This window comes from Megascapheus bottae, chromosome 25 (assembly GCF_031878675.1).
Source record: "Megascapheus bottae isolate mThoBot1 chromosome 25, mThoBot2.hap1, whole genome shotgun sequence".
NCBI lineage: Eukaryota > Metazoa > Chordata > Mammalia > Rodentia > Geomyidae > Megascapheus > Megascapheus bottae.
In genome coordinates, this window is record NC_143533.1 from 10,555,420 (window position 1) to 10,576,295 (window position 20,876).

General features: G+C 42.9%; 1 protein-coding gene across 1 annotated transcript in view; it reads right to left on the minus strand.

Moving 5' to 3' along the window:
- The window catches only part of Tln2 (talin 2), a 256,404-nt gene that overhangs the window by 44,289 nt on the left and 191,239 nt on the right, over nucleotides 1–20,876 (minus strand). The window contains exons 37-43 of the mRNA XM_090358263.1: nucleotides 16,914–17,054; nucleotides 16,071–16,252; nucleotides 14,240–14,372; nucleotides 11,225–11,326; nucleotides 7,273–7,443; nucleotides 5,724–5,870; nucleotides 2,685–2,786 (exon numbers count right to left, since the gene is read on the minus strand). Coding sequence (XP_090214389.1) covers nucleotides 2,685–2,786; nucleotides 5,724–5,870; nucleotides 7,273–7,443; nucleotides 11,225–11,326; nucleotides 14,240–14,372; nucleotides 16,071–16,252; nucleotides 16,914–17,054 — 978 coding nt within the window. The remainder of the gene's footprint in view (nucleotides 1–2,684; nucleotides 2,787–5,723; nucleotides 5,871–7,272; nucleotides 7,444–11,224; nucleotides 11,327–14,239; nucleotides 14,373–16,070; nucleotides 16,253–16,913; nucleotides 17,055–20,876) is intronic.

A 20,876-nucleotide genomic window follows, 5' to 3' on the forward strand; every position in this document is an offset into this window, starting at 1 on the left:
GAGGGAGGAGTTGAAGCAGAGCCCATGCTGCATGGCACACAATAGGCCAGAGCTATGCATGCCCAGAATTCCCAAGACCAGTAGCTGCTATTCAGGCGGGATGGGCACATGCTTAGCATTCAGGTAAGACAGTGCAGGTGCAGCGTGGAGCTGGCCCCATGGGGTCCATTCTGAAGATGTCCTATGTGTCACTGAGGAACTCCCAGAGAAGCCACCAGAAGGTACTACCCCTGGGCACAGCACAACTCTGGGCTAGGCATCTGTGGAGTGGAGGTATGGTCGGTGGGTCCTGGACCCTCAGAACCAGGGCAAGAATGGGCATGAGGATAGGGATGGTACACTGTTGTGAATAAAAAGGGGTGGGAAGGCCAATATCCAGGAGAAAAGAACTCAGAATATACAGCTCTCTTGCAAATTTGTGCCATAGCCTGACAATGTTTCAGACAATAATAATAATAAAGCCAGACACGGTGGCTCACACCTGTAATCCTAGCTACTCAGGAGGCAGAGATCTGAGGACTGTGGTTCAAAGCCAGTCTGTGACTCTTATCTTAAATTAACCACTAGAAAACTGGAAGTGGTGCTGTGGCTCTAGAGGTAGGGTGGTAGCCTTGAGCTGAAGAGCTCAGGGAAAGCACCCAGGCCCAGAGTTCAAGCCCCACAACTGACAATAAATAAATAAATAAATAAATAAATAAATAAATAAATAAATAAATAAATTTGTTGGGGCTGGGAGTTTGGCCTAGTGGTAGAGTGCTTGCCTAGCATGCACGAAGACCTGGGTTGGATTCCTCAGTCCCATACACAGAGAAAAAAGCCGGAAGTGGTACTGAGGCTCAAGTGGTAGAGCTCTAGCCTTGAGAAAATCCAAGGACAGTGTTTAGGCCCTGAGCTCAAGCCCAGGACTGACAAAAAAATAATAATAATAATTTTGTCAGTTGAAGGGCTTGAACTCAGGGCCTGGGCACTATCCCTGAGCCTCTTTGTACTCACGGCTAGATCTCTACCACTCTAAGACACAAATGTACTTATGGTGGTATATTGGTGGTTAATTGAAGATAAAAGGTTATGGACTCTCCTGCCTGGACTAGCTTTGAACCATGATCTTTGGATCTCAGTCTCCTGAATAGCTAGGATTATAGGTGTGAGCCACTGGTGCCAGGCCTGGTCATCAATTTTGTTGGGTGTGCTATAGCACAATGGCCAAATTCCTGTCTTTCTATAATGAAGGCATTCTAGATCTCCCTTGATGCTCATGGCATGGAATAATGTATCTCAGTTAATTTTACCTAGTTAACATGCTACTTTCTAGTTTTTCTTTTTTCCTTTGGCAAAATGACACTTTATTCTCCCAATAGCAGTTTTAGCTTATCACCCAGAAAAATCTTCTGGTCTCTCTTTCAGGCCTCTTTGCTTCTGGCCTTGCCTATATTCTTTTTTGGGCTAATGAATACTGTCTCTTTGTCATATCAAGACCTTGATATGAAAGGACTTTTGAAAAGCCCCCTTAAATGACTAAATAACCTGATACCCATGAGGAAGGACATGAATATCCATCCAATTAAAAGCAGGTTCTAGGGTGCACATGCTGAACCCTAAGAGAGACAAAGTTATGAAATGCTCTGTTTATTCCCTGTCAACAGGAACATAAAGACTCTGAGGAGACACCACATGGTAAAGTTGGCCTCTCTCTAACTCTTGGTAACTGAGGCCAGCTACCTCTGGAGCCCAAGCCATGCAGCCCAAGGCTGGTCTCCTTAGGTCAGAACAGCAGGGGTCAAGACAGGTCACCTAAAACCTGGCCTAGAAGCCACTCTGGAAATGCCACAGTGACATTCAAAATGTCTTCTTCTTCTGCCATTCTAGACAGTAATGCTGTAAGACAGAACCCTGAGCTGTCCTTTCTATGTTTCAAAGGACACTGGGTTTAAATCCAGCTTGCCACAATATATAAAGATGGGTACTACTATGCTAGTTTCCATTAAATAGGCCTGGCATGGATAAGCTAAACAGCCAAGGAAGTTTAGTTTTGTGGTCTAAGCTCTACCTCTAGTGGACACAGGATTAAATGACAACCACTTAGAGCCTGGGACATCACCAAGGACATGCGCCATGAAGTGAGTTAGTTGGTCTCTTCATGTGGGAAGGCCACTTGATTTCTCAGATTTATATGGCTGCATCTTCCATAATCCTATCCTGAGCCTTAAAAAGTTTAGAGGAACTTTGTCTCCATATCCCTATGAACTCTCCCAAGACACTATTTGTCATCTTTTGTATAACTTTTTAACATCAAGCTGGCATTCTATCTCACAATGCTTTTTTGCCTAAGGCTAACATCCTACCACTTAGAGCCAAAGCTCCACTTCTGGTTTAATGGTGGTTAATTGGACATAAGAGTCTTATGGACTTTCCTTCCCTGGGCTGTTTTCAAACTGTGATTCTCAGATCTCAGTCTTCTGAGGATATTACAGACATGAGTCACCTGGCTTTCGCCTCATTTTTGTGCCCTGTCCTCATGCCCAGGTCTCAGTTACCTTCATTATTTCTTGTGACTTTTTTTTATAAGACAGCAGCCTGGACCTCAGGCACCCAGAAAAAGCTTATTCCTGGGAGGAACTAGGAACATGGACCCCACATTTGAAGACCGAGAGGTGGGGGTGGAGAGGGAATCTGTTGCTTCTTACCATTTCCTGAGCTGTGACGGCAATGGCTTTGGAGTATTTAACCACAGTCGTCTGGTAGTCCACAAATGTTCCCTTTGGTTCGGGAGGAGTGCCTTCATCCAGCTACAGAGGAGAGGAAAAGAAATTAATGAGGAACAGAGTGAAGTCTGGATGAAATTTATCATTAGGAATTTCAAAAAAATGGAGAGGAACCTTAAGAGAGGAATATTAGGGAACCTACACTCAACCAAATTGCCCAGTATCTGTAATGAGGCCTATATGTAAGAGAGTCAAGGGACACAGACAAGGAGAGACCTCAGCTTTGTCTGGAGGACAAGGGACATTCTTCAGTAATGAAGCATCTCTTAGTTTCAGCTAAAGGTCACCAGGTCAGGGGGCATCTATTCTCATAAAAAGCAGGGAAAGGCTGGGTACAGGTGGCTTACCATGGTAATCTTAGCTACTCAGGAGGCTAAGATCTGAGGATCACAGTTCAAAGCCAGAAAGCCAGAAGTGGTGCTGTGGCTCAAAGTGATAGAACACTAACTAGCCTTGAGCAAAAAGAGCTCGGGGACAACACCTAGGCCCTGAGTTCAAGCCCCGGGAGTGACCTCCCACAAAAGAAAAAGGTGGTCTAAGAAAAGTAAGAGACATCTGAGTACATGGTGGTGTGAATGAGACTGTCACTTCTCAGGGAGTGGAAAGGTGTGGGGGAGAGGTGTCACCAAAGCTTTCCTAGTATTATACGAAGAGTTGTCCCCAACCACCTCTAGTTAGGGCCCCAAATCCACAGTGGAAGCTTTAATGATAGTTTGGTGTACTAGGGATCCAGGAAAAAAAAATCAAGCTCAGCACACACAGAATAGGAACAAGCATGGCTGTCTGTGTCCCTTGTACAGTTGGCAACATGGTGCTCAGAAGACCTATTACTTGAAACCTGGGCTCCAGGGGTTGTGAATGGTCCTGAGAATGACTAATTTCTCTGCATCTCAAGTTCTTCACTCACATCACTTGGTTTTAGGTTAAAAAAAAAATCAACTGCAAAAGTTGGGTGTGTTCGGGGCTTGGAGTTTGGCCTAGTAGTAGAGTGCTTGCCTAGCATGCACAAAGACCCGGGTTTGATTCCTCGGTACCATATACATAGAAAAAAGCTGGAAGTGGTGCTGAGGCTCAAGTGGTAGAGCTCTAGCCTTGAGAAAGTCCAAGGACAGTGCTTAGGCCCTGAGTTCAAGCTCAGGACTGGAAAAAAAAAAGTTGGGTGTTTAAGGGAACAATAAGACTCCAGTAGTATTTTATATAAAGGAGGGCGAAAAAAGAAAGCTTTGTGACTTATGTTGTCAACGGTTCCTCATTGTTCACATCAGGTATTGTATAGACTTATTTCACAGCCCTTTTGGAAGTCTGGAGGAATGGGCTGGGTGGGTGAAGGCTACCACATCACTGGAAAATAGATATTTGGGAGCTAATTTCCTGCCCAGAACCATGTTTGTTACATAGGGTTCAATGAGATTTGAAGATATGACTTCTGTTTTCCAAAGTTTTGTGAAATATTATACTGATAACAAAAAAAATACCACCTCCTTTTTCCCCCAAGAAGAAAAAGCTGACTTTTTTTGGACCTAATTGGCATGAAGAAACCCTGGTTCTCTTCCTTTATATTCCACGGACAAATTGTAGCTTATTTTCAAAGCTCTGGTGTCATCCTATCCTGAAAAAATATCCAACAGATCCTTGAGATTCATCTAATGGCCTGAAGAAAGAGGAAAACTTGGGCCACAAGTCTAGCCTAGAGGTACAGTGCTTGCCTAGCATGCATGAAGACTGGGGTTCAATTCCTCAGTACCATATACATAGAAAAAGCCAGAAGTGGCTGTGGCTCAAGTGGTAGAGCTCTAGCCTTGGGCCTTGGGAATGCCCAAGGACAGTGCTCAGGCCCTGAGTTTAAGGACCAGGATTGGAAAAAGAAAGGAAGGAAGGAAGGAAGGAAGGAAGGAAGGAAGGAAGGAAAAAGAAAGAAAGAGAAAAACTCTACTAACTTTCTGTCATGAGAAGCCAAGAAATCAATGGAGACTTTGACAAACTAGAGCCTGAGGTCTCTCCAAGAGGACATGTTGATCTAGCCCAGGATTGTTACTTCACCAGTATAAAAATAACTGCATAATGTTTAGGGATAATTATTTTAATTATAGGCTGAGAGTATTATTCCTTGATGGAGATAGGAACAACCAGTCTTTTCTGAATTAGCAATTAAAGTCCACTTATTATGCTGAAAAAGAATAATCATATGAATGTATCCTCAGTCTGTCAGTGGACATTTCAAAACACAGCCGCAGTCTACAGTTTTTGGCTTGCTGTCCCAGTATGGTAACTGGATGCTGGTGTGTTGGTTTTAATGAATCTCAAGCTAGGAAGGCCTGGTATTTCAAACTAGTGAAGGGTTCCTGGGGGAACAAGCAGATTAGGGGCTGAAACTATAGCTCATTTTATGTCCCTGCTGATCCATGTCAATGGATGGGCTGCTAAATGATAAAGTAATAATATTTATACTATCTATTGCCTCTGAGAGTTTACAAATGGCTTTTATGTATTCCCCCCACCCCAAGGGTCTTTTATTTGTTTAGAACTACAGGGAATAGAACTAAGTGGCAATAGAAATTCCTAGGTACCACTTCATGGAGACCTCAACTGAGCAAATCAAGGATGGAGCCCAGGAACCTGCATTTCGATAAAGTCCTTTGATTCTAAAGCCTATAAAGTAGACAGAGGTAAATAATGAGAATGTCTATTTTACAAAGCAAGAAACCAACAGTATCTTCACCATCTTCATTCTTAACCACAGGTACACTGGAAGGAAGCGGTTGGGAGGAGTAGCATCTGGCTTACAGAAGTCATGCACACTGAAGAATGAATACAGTGGACACAGGCCTAGACATGTGTTCATTAGAAGAGAAGGCTGGTTGCCTCAGCCTTGAATGCCAATTAGCTACAGGAGAATAAGCCTGTGGGACTGTGAGGAAGTTAGAGACAGGAAGTAAAGAAGAGGCTGGAGCCCTTCCTTACCTTGCTCATGGCCTCTGCAATGGCGTCCACCATGCCTCCCACCAGCCCCACTTCACTGGCAGCTTCATTCAGTGTCACCATGATGTCATCTACAGCTTCCTTCATCAGCTGGGCGGCCTCTGTGATAGCATCATGGGTGTGTTGTGCCTAGGAAGAGAATTGGTAAACATTTACTTCAGCAGAAGAAAATGGTGCTCTGTATTAGGAACCTCTTTGTGGGCTGGGAGTTTGGCCTAGTGGTAGAGTGTTTGTCTAGCATGCATGAAGACCTGGGTTCGATTCCTTGGTACCACCTACATAGAAAAAGCCAGAAGTGGTACTGAGGCTCAAGTGATAGAGCTCTAGCCTTGAGAAAGTCCAGGACAGTGCTCAGGCCCTGAGCTCAAGCCAGGACTGGCAAAAAACAAAAAACAAAAAACCACCAGAACCGCTTTGGTTCCCTCAAGAATAACTACACATACACACACACATACATATACATACATACAAAGCTGGGACCTGGTGGCTTGTGCTACCATATCAGTTACTCAGGAGGTAGGCTGAGACCATCAGGGTAGCTCTGTGGTCCTTCCATCTGACTATCTTTATCTACACATTTGAGATCCATCAGACTGCTTAGTATTTTCTGAAGCTATCACAATCTTTTTTATAATCCTGCCCATGCCAATGTAGATATTGTTTACCATTTCCCAAGTTAAATCATAGGATACTACATGGTTAACCAAGATGTAACATTGTCATGACTGACAGCATAAAGCAGCTGGGCAACGTAACAACCTGAAGAAAAGCAAGAGGTTTGGAACTGGCAAGGGAGAATTTCATGTTACTGTCTTTTGGGCTGACAATATGGCTCAGTGTTAGAGCACTGACCTAGCATGATTTGGTCCTAGCATGGTTTGGTCCTTTGCACTGCAAAGAAAAGTCAATCAACCAATCAAATCCAACTTTTTTTTTTTTTTTTTTTGGTAATGGGGTTTGAACTCAGGGTCTGGGCACTATCCCTGAGCTTTTTTGCTCAAGGCTAGTACTCTATCACTTGATCCACAGTTCCACTTCCAGTTTTCTGATGGTTAATTGTAGATAAGAGTCTCATGGTCTTTCCTGCCTGGGCTGGCTTTGAACTATGATCCTCAGATTTTAGCCTTCTGAGTGGCTAGAATTACAGCTGTGAGTCACTGGTGCCCAGCTCAAATCAATCTTTAAAGTTCAAGAAACAAAAGTGACATTTGCTGGTCTGTAGCTGAGCTTTCCTTTGTGCAAGCTAGGTTGTCAAATCGAGGCAGTCACTCAGTAAGTTTTATTCCTGCAGTAATGACATCATACACTTTCCTTCCAAGAATGTCTGTTTGCATGTTCCACCAAGGGCAAAATAAAATCACAGAACCTCAAATATGTATATGTTCTGGTTTCTGTGGGAAGACCAAAGGCAGATCATTTTCCATTTTAGACTAGGAAATCAAGTATTACTATGAAAGCATTCGTTATTACTATTTTTCCCCCAAATGGATACTGTATGGCAGGAATTTAAGTGTCCTACCCGACTCCCTACCTTGGGATTTCCTCCACCTTCTTTAGCTGCATAGAGCATCTGTAGGGCCGACTCTGCCAGTGTCTTGGTCTGGTCCAGCACCGTCATTTGCTGCTGATGGTCCAGAATCTTGGAGGCGACACCAACTGCAGCTAAGATCAGTGGCTCAAAGTAGCTCGCCAGCTGTGTTACCTTTCAGGAAGGAAAAGCCATAGATGTGCCATATAAACACAGAGAAAGCCCAGTCAGAGGAAGCCTAATTAAGGAGGGAACTGGAAGCAGTAAGGGGTTGACTCACAGGAACAGGCAAGATGGCCATAATCTGCTTAATTGTTAGGACTACTGTTTGGCTTTTCCTTCCTTGAGGGACTTCTTTATCCTTTCCTCAAATGTGGAAGAAGTGCTAATAAACCTATTCCAAGATCTAGAGTCAGACACTGGAACTGAACCTGATTTGACAAACTGCCAACTCTCTAAAGATGACTTCTTTTCTTCCAAGGGAAATCAGGTTGCTAAGTTGATTGGCACATTTTATTTTCATTAATATATACCAACCCTTGTCCATGTATACTAGCATTCATGAAATATACTTTTTTTTTTTTTGCCAGTCCTGGGCTTGAGCTCAGGACCTGAGTACTGTCCTTGGACTTTCTCAAGGCTAGAGCTCTACCACTTGAGCCTCAGCACCACTTCTGGCTTTTTTTCTATGTATGTGGTACCGAGGAATCGAACTCGGGTCTTCATGTATGCTAGGCAAGCACTTTAACCACTAGGCCAAACTCCCGGCCCCTCATGAAATATACTTTTAAATAATAAAATTAGCCTAGAAAAAAAGAAAGCTAATGACTCAGGATTGCATGATTTGAATCTTCCTTCCCATTTCTGAATTGAGAAATTTTAATGTATATTTATGCAAATTACCAAACTTCAGTTTCCTCATCTGTAAAATGGTAATGAATACAGCATGTAGTGCATTTGGATAAAAATGTCCATAAAACATGGTGTATCATAACTGCCATACAATTAGCACTCCATAAATGCTAGATGTTGCTATTCTTTGTATTGCAGGTCTTGGAGGAGCTTACTTTTCATATATTGTGGGTATATAATAAGGGTTCAAACCTATTCTGTCTTTGAGAGACATGATAACACTGGAAACAGCCCCTTAAGGTTGGCAGTTAAATAAAAGTACCACAGCATTTTGTATATTTGATGCCTGAGGCATACACATATAGATTAAATACATCAAAGGCTGCTTACATCCAGATCCCTGGAATCTGTGAAAGTGATATTACTTAGAAAATAGGTATTCACAGATTTTTCTTTTTCCTTTTGTCTGTGTTGGGAATTGAATTCAAGGCCTTGGTACATGCAAGGCTAACACTCTACCACTAAACTACATCCTTGGCCCAAACACAAATATATTTAAATTAAGATCAGGAGACCAGACCATAATGATTTCCTAGGTGTGACCTCCATGGAAGAACAGGAGAAGGGGAAGTGGTGACGCTGTTCAAAAAGAAATATACTCTGAGCTGCTCACACCAACGATCCTAGCTATTCAGGAGGCTGAGGTCCAAGGATCATGGCTTAGTCAGCCTGAGCAGGAAAGTCCATGAAACACTTATCTTCAATTAACCTACAGAAAACTGGAAGTGGCATTGTGGCTCAAAGTGTTAGAGCATTAGCCATGAGTGAAAAAAGCTCAAGGATACTGCCCAAGTCCTGAGTTAAAGCCAAATGACCAGAAAAGAAAAAAAAAAGTAGGCGACACGGTTTTCATGGAAGCATGGGCTAGATGTGACAGTCAAAGCATGTGTCCAAAGTCACCAGAAGCCAGAAAAGACTTCTGTGAATCCTTAGAGGGAACCTGGCTCTGCTCATGTCTGTCTTTCTCTCTCTCTCTCTCTTTTTTTTTTGCCAGTCCTGTGCTTGAGCTCAGGGCCTGAGCACTGTCCTTGTACTTTCTCAAGGCTAGAGCTCTACCACTTGAGCCTCAGCACCACTTCCAGCTTTTTTCTACATGTGGTACCAAGGAATCGAACCCGGGTCTTCATGTATGCTAAGCAAGCACTTTAACCACTAGGCCAAACTCCTGGCCCCGTGTCTTTCTTTCTATCTTTCTTTCATTTTGACAATTCTAGGGCTTGAACTCAGGGCCTGGACTCTGTCCCTGGGCTTCTTTTGCTCAGGGCTAGCACTTTACTACTTGAGCCACAGCAATACTTCTGGCTTTTTTCTGTGTATATGATACTGAGGAATCAAACTCATGGCTTCATGCATGCTAGGCAAGCACTCTACCACTAAGCCACTTTCCTAGCCCTTCTGCTCATATCTTGCTTCTAGATTTCTGAGAGTTTGGACTGCCTCTCTCTCCCAGGTGACAAGAACCTGCTATAGGCTTTGCTTGAACAACTGCAACATGGGTGGTGAAAACAATTTTGGGAATTGGTGCTCGATCCATGCTGAATGACTATAAACTGCCTCTGTCCTGAACATTCTCTTTGAAGGTGAGGAGCCGATTTCTTTTTCTCCAAAGGGCCAAGGGCCGATCTGTAAGTTGTGACAAATATATGATCACCCCAACAGGGGAATTAATCTTCTGTACCAACATATGCATAATATAGGCTTACATAATACATGATATATTCAAATATAACATTGTATCTCTCTCTCTCCCTCCCTGCCTCCCTCTCTCTCTCTCTCCACACAAACACACACATCTGCAGAGAAGTAGATAGCAACCCTCAGTATGTAGCCCAAAAGTAAGTGCTAGAATAACATCTGTCTGCTCTACCAAACTCAGTTTCTTCATGATGGGCACAAAGGCAGTGCCCCCAGCCTCCAGGATGGTCCTTCTACTTCTCCATAAACAAGCAGCCCTTTCCTAGTTACAAGGAAATTCTGTGGAGACATGCGACAGTTTACCGCACTTAAAAAGACAGATGGGAGGGGGCGGGGAGAGTCAGAGAGAGACAGAGGGAGTCAGAGGGAGATATGCTGGCCATTTTCAATCTCAAAAGCCCCTACTTTGGAACTAGTAGGAAGTTTATTAGGCCCTTAAGCTGTACTGTAATATGAAAAAGCCCAGAATATCGGTTTTCTAAGATCAATACCTCCAGAGCAGATTTTGGCTCCCACCTCTCTCTATATGTACACAGATAATAATGGCTGCACTAATAAATGCTTGGAAGCCCTGTAGGCTGTTAAAAATCCCATTTCTGACCTCTCCCAGTTGAAGTACGGCTATACAACAAATCAGTGCTTTGCAAAGCATTTGCAATGCGTACTCCAAACAGGCAAAGCATTGTTTGCCACTTGAAACTGTGGGAAGGAGCTGTGTGCTGGTTGCTCATAACTGTCAGCCTAGCTACTCAGGAGGCTAAGGTCTGAGGTTCAAAGCCGGCCCCGGCATCAAAGTCCATGTGACTCTTAATCTCCCAATTAATCACCAAAAAGTCTGAAGTGGCACTGTGGCTCAAGTGGTAGAGTACTGATCTTGAGCAAAAGCAGCTAAGAGTTCAGTACCCAGGCTCTAGGACTGGCACAAAACCAAACCAAAAAAACATAAAGATGCGCCGGAACTCAGCTGAATGATTCCTCTGCTGTGGCCATGCAGGAAAGTTCTGGCCTTTTGAAAGAAAAGGTTCCAGTCATGTATGTTGGCTCATCACATACAAGAACATAACTAGGAAAAGACTCTCTATCCTCAAACATGACTAAATGGATTCAATCAATCAGGATGACATATATTAAACTTTAAGGCTGGGTGTGTCAACTTCAGTCTCTGGCTTATTTCAAGGAAGGGTAAATAAGAGCAACAGATGATGGGAGATGCTGCAGGCTTTGTGATTGATTCTGTCATTATTCTCAATCTCTCTCTCTCTCTCTCTCTCTCTCTCTCTCTCTCTCTCTCTCTCTCTCTCTCTCTCTCTCTCACCTTCCCTCCCACCAATCCCTTGGTGCATATTACCTTATGTCCCAGCTGGGCTGCTTCTCCCCGAGCTGCTGTGGCGATGGGGTCAATAAGGTGCCCAATTTCCTGGACTACAGAAGTCAGCTGCTCTTGCAGGGCCTGATAAGGAGAGAATGGTCAAGTACATCTGACAAGTTTCTTTACAGTGCTGTGCTAACTTAAAAAAGCCCTACATGAAAGACAAGAAAGGCCACACAAAGTGGACATCAGCAGGCCTGGGTGTTCCATCAAGCTGTGACTCCCCGCCCTACCCAATGGTGCTGCAGCTCTCTTAGATGAATACCCCTCCCGCCCCACCATCATTCCTTCCATGAGAGATGAAGTAATCGAGAGAAACCAAGAGAAACATATGTTCTACAGGCTTCTGGCTCCTGCAGCCCTGACAAGAGATGTGGTGATACCTTTTACTTTTAGATAATTCAACACAGTTACTGAAAATGTGGAATTGCTGTGGTTTTTCTAAGATGAGAAAGCTGAGTCCAAATGGAGAACGCTAATTGGGGTCTGAGGGAAGGTCCAGGTCGCCGTGTTCTCAGAACACGGTAAGAGGTGAGAGGAAGGTGATGTCAAATGACATCAGTTCTGGATACAGGATGAAGTTCTGTGCAGTGGGAAGTGGGTTGAGTGGGTGGGATCTGTCCTTGGGGGAATGTGTGGGCAGATTTGAAAATGGTACTACCTTGGGGCATTTCTTCTCAAGTTTAAGATGGGTTAGTCATGCCTACTCTGCAGAACTGGGCTCAATCAAGGAAGGGAGACGGGAGACTTCCCCCCCCTCATTTAGATTATTTGTTAACTATTATTCATGGTCCATACAAAATTATCACCATAGTTGGCAGCCATAGGCAGCCAACAAGAATATGAATCTGGCCCATTAGGTACCAGACAACTTCAAAGGCCTTTCCTTATATAATTCATGGGTTGGATGTTTCCCAGCCCTGCCAAGAAATAGGGCAAAATAGTTAGACCGTGTTCAGAGCATAAGGGCATGGTAAAAATCAAGGCTGGAGATGATTAACCAGTAGCATTTAACTGGATCCAATCTTTTCATGAGAACTGTTGGAAGATGATCACTGATGAGACATCAGGATCTGTTGATCCTGAACACTGGACATTCTAGTCACGCATACATCAGCATGGAACTACGTGATTCCTGACAGAAGAACAATGTCTTGCCTCTGTCACTCTCCTAGAGGATAAAGGTGCACCCAATCTGGAGGGCTTCAGGGATAGGTCACTCCAGGAGACAGGATAGACTCACACACAGGCTTGAAAATAAGAGAGCTAGGGAGATGAGAAGGTAGAGAGAAACTTCCCCCAACTCAAAAGGTCTAATTTAGCTAATTACTTATTATCTTCATACTGGCAATGTGATTATAGTCAAGAATGTCTGAATATTACTGCAATTCAACAAAAGAATATTCAGCAAAATAACAGAAGACAGCCTGGTGGCTCACACCTATAATCCTAGCTACTCAGGAAGCTGAGCTCTAAGGACTGTGGTTCAAAGCCAGCCTGGGCAACAAAGTCCATGAGATTTCTGTCTCCAGTTAACCACCAGAAAATCAGAAGTGGAGCAGTGGCTCAGAGTGGTAGAGTGGTAGCCTTGAGTGAAAAAGCTCAGGGATAGTACTCAGCCCTGAGTTCAAGTCCCATAACCAAGAACAAAAACAAAATCCCCATAATGTTCCGAATCTCAAGGAAGAGAATCTTACCCATCTCACTGAGGCAAACAGAAACCCCTAGCAGACAAGATCAGGAAAGAAACACTTCTAGATACATTGTTGAAAACTCTAGGTTAAAAATATAATTAATGGGGGGTATGGGGGAGGAGGGAAATGGGTACCAAGACATGTGAAAGGGTGAATTAATGCACCTTGTATCTGGCAAATATCATGAAACCCTTTTACTAATTACAATAAAAAATGCAAAAAAATATAATTAATTTGAAAGGCAGCAAAATCAAAGAGAGAATTTTATTACAAAGGAAAGAAGAATGGAATAACTGTAGATTTTTCAACACAAACTCTAAACACAGGAGAGGAAGACAGATAATTCAAGCTCCGAATAACAACAATGTTCAACTGAAAGTTGTATACTCAGTAAAGCTATCATTTGCAATTGATTGAGAAACTAAAACCTTCCACCAGGAACACAAAAACTAGAGGAATTCATGAACACTAAACCAGTACTACAAAGGATACTAAAGGGAAACAGATAATCAGAAGAGTTTAATCACAAATCAAGGAAATCCATCAATTTTCAAGCAACCAATCAATCAATCAATCAATCAATCATTTTTGCCAGTCCTGGAGCTCCTTTTGCTCAATGCTGGCACTCTACCACTTAAGCTACAGTGCTACTTACAGCTTTTTCTGTGATTAATTACAGATAAGAGTCTCATGGACTTTCCTGCCCCAGCTGTCTTTGATCCTCCTAGTAGCTAGGATTACAGGCATGAGCCACTGGAACCTGGCTAATTATTTTTGGTGCCGAGGACTGAACCAAGGGGCCTTATACATGCTAGGCAAAGGGGTCCACTGAGCTACAACTCCAATTTTATTATTTTATTATAGATGATTTGTTAAATTCAATTTGACAAAACTAGGAAGCACATGCAGTTAAAAGGGGGAAATTTCTTTCCAATGAAGAAGTCAAGACAGAAGACATGACTTGAGAGGAATGATGATAGGATGGTGGATTTCAGAGGTTGCAGGTCATTTTTGATCAAGAGGGCTGGCTGAGAAGAACGTTTAAATAGTAAACCATTACCAAGTATGGAGCTGCACATTAGATGCAAATGTTTGGTATGCATATTATATTTTATACTAAAGGCTATAGTAATAATAATACAATAATAAGACTTCCCTTACACAAGGCAGGGCCATCTGATTAGAAAACATTATCATTAGAAACATTTTCTGTCCCACTGTTTCCACTCCCCAAAGCCTGATGCTGAAGTTCTTCAGAACCTCCACAGCAATCTGAGATGGTCACAGAGCCCTCACTTACTTCCACAGAGATGTCGTCCCTTGTAGCCAGGCTCTGGCTGACTGCTGCCAGCGAGGCCTGTTCGATGTCTCGGATACACCGGTTGATGCCATCGATGGAGTGGTCACATTCCCTCTGCCCAGGGGCCTTGTCCCTGGAAGGAACAGTGCAAAATGAAATACAAGTCCCACTACCTGTTCCACCACTGGTAGTCCAGCAGCCCCTCTGCCCTGTTTCAACTTGACCAGCTTAATCAAGGATTATGCCCGTGTTGTTTGTTTGGCAATACCTTCCTGGAGAAGCCCATGCATCTCTTTCTTGTTTCCCTAGGATTGAACTCAGCCACTAGAGCTTGCTAAGTAAGCCCTTTATCACTTGAGCAATGCTTCTGACCTTTTTGTGTGTGTATCAGTCCTGGGGCTTGAACTCAAGGCCTGGATGCTGTCCCTGAGCTTTTCTGCTCAAAGCTAGTGCTCTTTCACTTGAGCCATGGCTTCACTTCCACCTTTTTCGTAGTTCATTGGAGACAAAAGTCTTATGGGCTTTTCTGTCTGGATTGGCTTCGAACCATGATCTTTAGATCTCAGCCTCTTGCTTGACTAGCTAGGATTACAGGCATGAGCCACTGGCCTTTTAATTAGTTTGTCAGATAGAGTCTCCTACTAACTTTTCTTGGCTTGGGCTTAGACTGTGATCCTACCACTGCCTCTTGAGGGTTAAGGATTATGCTCCATCTGGCCTGCATTTCTTAATTAACACTTGAGATACATTTACTTATTTCTAGTGGAAAAGATATATTTAGGCTGATGCTAAGCAGCTGGAATGAAACTGTTTGGACTTGGATGCTGTCTTCACTGAGTTAAAGATAAGATCCTATTTTTTACATTTCAATTAGTACTATTTATATTGCAAACATACTATGCTTTCCACATTGCATATCACTCACAAGCTCATGGACTATACTAGGTGTTAAAGTATTTGGTTCTTTACAACACATTATAAAAAAGTTATTTGTGGCTCAAAACAAGATATAACTAAGAAAGTAAATAGGTTTCATACTGTGGGATATTAATTTTGATCAACTTCAGAAATATTGTATGTATTTACGGGATTTTTTCAGCCTGTTACTACTACCAAGTTGATCAGAAATGCCTTAAGTTCCCGTGCCTTGCATTATATTCCTTTTGTCTTATCAAACTATGAAAATATCTGAAAAACAAACAGGGATGTTCCTGTCCTAACCTCCTAAATATATGTAATATGGTACAGTGGTTAGAAGAGCTGGGACTAGAACTTGGGGAATGTTCAATTGTATTTCTACTTGAATTATTTTTACCAGTAAAATGGAAATAATCAGAATAGTTTGTAATATTGCAATGCTCAATAAGACATTATAGGTAAAAATGCTTGGAATACTATCTGGTACACCGTACTTGCTGAAGTTAGCTATTACTATAACTAATACTATCAGTGATTCCCAAAGACACAAAAAAGAAAAGATAATGGTGTCAGGTGCTAGTGCCTCATGCCTGTAATCCTAGCTATTCAGAAGGTTGAGATCTGAGTATCACGGTTCAAAGGTAGCTGGGACAGGAGACTCTTATCTCCAAATATCCATCCTAAAAGTGGAAGTGGAGTTGTGGCTCAAAGCAGTAGAGCCAAAAAAGCTCGGAAACAGCATCCAGCCCTGAGTTCAATATTTACCACCAACCAACCAAAAACAAACAAACAAAAAAAAGATGGTAATGACCCCAAACTTACACTAGTAGGAAAAAAGCTTGACAAGTTTATCCTCCCTCTCACTCTATTATTCAGGTGCAGGCTGGGAGCAATCTGCAGATGGGAAACTGACCTGATTGATGTGATGAGGCTCTTAATGGAGTCAGACACAGTGTGGGAATGTCCAGCCAGCACAGACCAGGTGGGAGGGTCTTTGGGGTTGATGGCCAGAGAGCAGGCGGTACGGATGAGGTATGATGAGCTTTCCAGCATGGTCTTGGCAGATACTAAAATTGGTTCTTGTGCCTGGGAGCCCTAAGGTCAAGTAACAGAAAAGTCAAGTCAGGATATGCACCCATGAATGAATATGTTGGGCTTGAGAAAGTCTATTCTCTGTCAGGTCACAACTTCCGCTGTTTGGAAGGAAACCAGCATAAGAAGAATCTGGATGGTGGAAAGTGGGATCCTTGGTGGGTTTTTTTGTTGTTGTGGTTGATTTTTTTGGTTGGTTGTAGGTCTTGAACTCTGGGCCTGGACACTATCCTGAGCTCTTTAGTTCGAGGCTAGTACTCTACTACATTGAGTCACAGCACCACTTCCAGTTTTCTGGTGGTTAATTAGAGATAAGAATCTCACAGACTTTTGTGCCTAGGCTGGCTCTGAACTGCAATCCTCAGATCTCAGTCTCCTGAGTAGCCAGGATTACAGGTGTGAGCCACCGGCACCCGGCTTTGTTCTTTTGATAACAGTTTTGAATATGATATATGTTACAAACCTGAGTAAAGAGGCTGGTCTGAAGATACAAAGCTATTGTTTCTGGAGAGATCGTCAGTGAGCTCTGTGACAGTATCCACTATAACAGTTTCTTAGATATGGACTAACATAAAGAACCCTGGAACTTCCACATTCACCCCATGTCCTACAAAAATCTTAGTCAGAGAAATGAATACTTCCTTTGCTATGAAGGCTCTCATACCTCAGAACTGATCTGGGCTGGAATGCTGACAAACTCAGGGTTCGAGGCGAATGCTGTCAAGTTCTCTACAGCTTCGATCAAGGGTGCAGTGGCAATGCGACACTTATTGCGGTTGTCTTCAGAAAAATCCCCATCTAGAGCCTAATGGAGGAAAAGCAAGAGGTTACATTCTACTGGGAAACATGAACCATTGCTAAGCCACATTGAAAAGCTCTTTGGCCAATGAGAAAACTACTGAAAATATTTGGTGAATTCATGAAAGACAGGAACTGACTGGAGAGGTCTCTGCCATCAGGTAGAGGGGCCCAGTGAGCAATCCTGAGATAAAAACCTGATGTACAGCTCACAGGACACCTGGTGTGTTGTCAGTCAATTCCTATTACAGGAAACAGATTTGGGTTTCACTGTGCTTGTTTTCCACTCCCTCTAGAGGCTGTGTTGTCACTTGGCCACTTGAATCACCTTCTCTGCTTGTGAGGCTGTAAACCTTGGGGTCTTCTGTCTACTTCCACTCACACTAAGTCCATTTTCTTTCCAGCTGATAAAGATCCACACCTTGGTATTCCTGACTGCTCTAAGTTTTACCTAGATGTTCCATATCCTTCATGGACTTGAGACTGGCATGAGCACCATCCTGAAAGGAATATAAGGGAATCCATTGGCCAGAAACAGGCAACACTTACCCCAACCAAAAGGGTACCTACTGTATCATTTCATTTGTGCAAAGTACATGACTAGGTAAAAGTAATCTAGAAGTTGGGTCACTCTCGGAAGCAGAGGAGCTTCTGGGATGAGAGGAGCACAGGGGACTTGGGGTTCTAGGTGCTGATAATATTCTGTTTGCCAACCTATAGTTACCTAGTATGTTTGGAGTGCGACATTTTGTGGAGCTCTAGGAGGTGCTTTTTATAAAATAGTTTTATACTTTAATTTTTTTTTAAACTAGAAGCACCAGGCTAGGGAGCTTTGCTCAAGTAGTAGAGAGTTTGCCTAACAAGCACAAGACCCTGGTTCAAACAAGCATTAAGAACTAAAGATGTGGGCTGGGGATGTGGCTTAGTGGTAGAGTGCTTTCCTAGCATGCATGGAGCCCTGGGTTTGATTCCTCAGTACCACATAAACAGAAAAATCTGGAAGTGGTACTGTGGCTCAACTGGTAGAGTGCTAGCCTTGATCAAAAGAAGCTCAGAGACAGTGCGCAAGCCCTGAGTTCAAGGCCCAGGACTAGTAAAAAACTTTTTAAAAAGACCTAAAGATGAAAAAAATAGTAGCAGGTAGAACCACAGTTTTGGGTAATCAGATATACTGCTGATGTATGACAAGGTGGATGAGAGACAATTCAATCTCATGATCTAAGCCTGTGATTTAAACCTGACTGCCCCACAACAGGTTAACAGAAGGATGCCAAGTTCCCAGTCCCAGACTTCACTTCCTCCATAACAAGACTGTTAAAACCACCAGTCTGTGACCCAATGACAGCATTCAGCAAAGGACTACATGGGCAAAAACAGTTACAATTGCAGAAGAATGTAAACTCATTAAATGACCAATTAAACTTTTAATCCGTATAAGCAATATATAAAAGCCAACTCAGACAATTAAAAACACAGTATCATACAACAAACTAGGTCTGAGATGGGATTATTCTATTTTTCAATAGGGCAAGAGGAGGCAGGCAGGGTCCATTTGAAGGTTATTTCTGAATAACAACTACATTCCAGTCAAGTCTTGGCAGCTTGGGATAGTAATTACATCTACACTGCTAATAGTTTCGGAAGGATTCTCATAATCCCACTAATGCACCATCTCCATTAATATGGTGCATGGCACTGCCTTGGCTTATGCCTTTCTCCCATTGACAGGTACAGGCCATATGGCAACTTCTCTGATTTAGCCATTTTGCTACTTTTTGCTTACAGATAGCCTCCTTTCTACCTGCCACTTAATGGTTGTACTAAAGGTTGAGTTTACACTGCTGGCACTGGTGGTGTAGATGAAAACTCTCTAAGCACATTGATGGCACTGCATGATTAACATCAGTGACTTGTGGAGGTTGGGTTTCACCAGGCCCCTGAGAAATCTGAGAATATGAGTGGGAGGCTCAGGAGGTACCACCTGGCAGAAACCTGACTCAAGCAGCCCCAGTTTAGGCAAATGAAAGAAGCAGATATCAGCCAGGTGGACTTTAAAGGCCAGAATGCTTGGGCCCTGGCTCTACTTATCACTATTTTGCTCAGCCTCCCAGTCTCTTACCTCTCCATGCTCCCCACCCCTCTCTCCTGCTTTTCATAGCCCCCTCTATCTGGAAGAAAAGGAAACATCTGACTAAGCCACCAGATGGATAAAATCACTATGTATCCAAAGAATAATTCTCCACTGGTTCAGTTTCATTAACTTCATCAATAGGATGTCAAAAGGCATTTATTTACTTATTTATTTTTTGTTCAGCCTAGGTCCTAAAATCCAGTTGTAGCCCCATTTGGGAACCCAGGACAGGACACAGAATAAACATGAGTCAGAATGCCAAGCAACATCAACCACATTTTCTTGTTTGCAAAAAAAAGATAACAGTTTCTTCCAAAGGAGGCATTTCACATAGGGAAAGGATAGTTTGCACAGATTATTATTTCACTCCCAAATTCTGCAGCCAGTGTGCATATTGGGGCCAGTCAAGCAAACTGAACAACCCTAAGTCTGGCAGTAGTAGTCAGAAGTGCTTCCCTGCAGATGCTACTGTGACACCAACCACAAGGATGAAATTCACTCAGCTACACGTCCACACACATTAGGACAACAAAGACATTTTCTACCCCTCATTCAGCTGCTTTGAATGTTCTCAGCAGTCTCACAGACAGCCAGGAGAAGAAATTTCTGTACGCATACACAAAGAATCAAAGACTCATGGCCTTTGGAATTAGAAAGAACCTTAAAGATCATCTAGTACCAAACCCCTGATTTTTCATACAATGAAACCAGGACATAGAAAGTAACACTATTACCATACTAAGGTCACCATGTACTTTCTGGCATGCTTGAGACCATGACGCCAAGCCTCTGGCTCTCTTCTCTTCTACTGCTCTCAGATGAAGGCCACAGAAAGCCTAAGAAGCCCCAGAATTGTTTCATTTTTCTTCAGAAGAATCCTACTTTATACCAAATCCAAACATAAGGATGACCAAGAAAACATACTTACAGCCAAGTCAAATGTGATTAAAGAGCGTTGGGGCGATCAGATGTTTGTGGTACACACTGGAAATGCCTAATTGCAAAAATCTGAGCCTTCGCTCCACTGCAAGAGGCAAGGCCAAACTTCAACTTCTCAGAAAAACAAAAGCTAGGGGTTGCATAATTTCTACTTGGCACCCAAACCTGACTTGACTGCACATCTAAAATAACATTCCATTCCCCACATCAAACTCAAGGAGAGATAATGAGCACAAGCTGGCAAATGTGTATGTGATGAACACGGGAGCGATGGTGGGTCATGGTCAGAGGTGGATTGTCTCCTAACTTGCCAGCATTGAAAGCCATCCCTGGACAAGCAGGTATTACCCATGCAGAAATGTATCCTTGCCACACTGTGCTTTGGAATGACAACACCACCAGGAAAGATCTCGAGCATGTGGATGCACACATATACTCTTACTCTTTTCCTTTGTGTCTAGAAGGTTATTACGAGGTCTATCTTCATGGTGAGGAGATTGAAAATAATATTAAGCACTATAACACACAGAGGAAAATGCTGCTACGGCAGCTATGGTGAGTAGTTAGGGAATTAAACATTCATTTCTATGAGTAGATTGCAAACAAAGCCCACAGATTCCTGCAAACCCAGCCACACAGTGGGAACTAAAAACCCAGGCACATTTTGTCAAGTTGGGAGCAATATGTTCCTTTCTGTTCTTCTTGTCCTGCTGATGGTTCCCAGGGTGCTGGCGGGTGACAGGCTTTTATGTTCCCTGC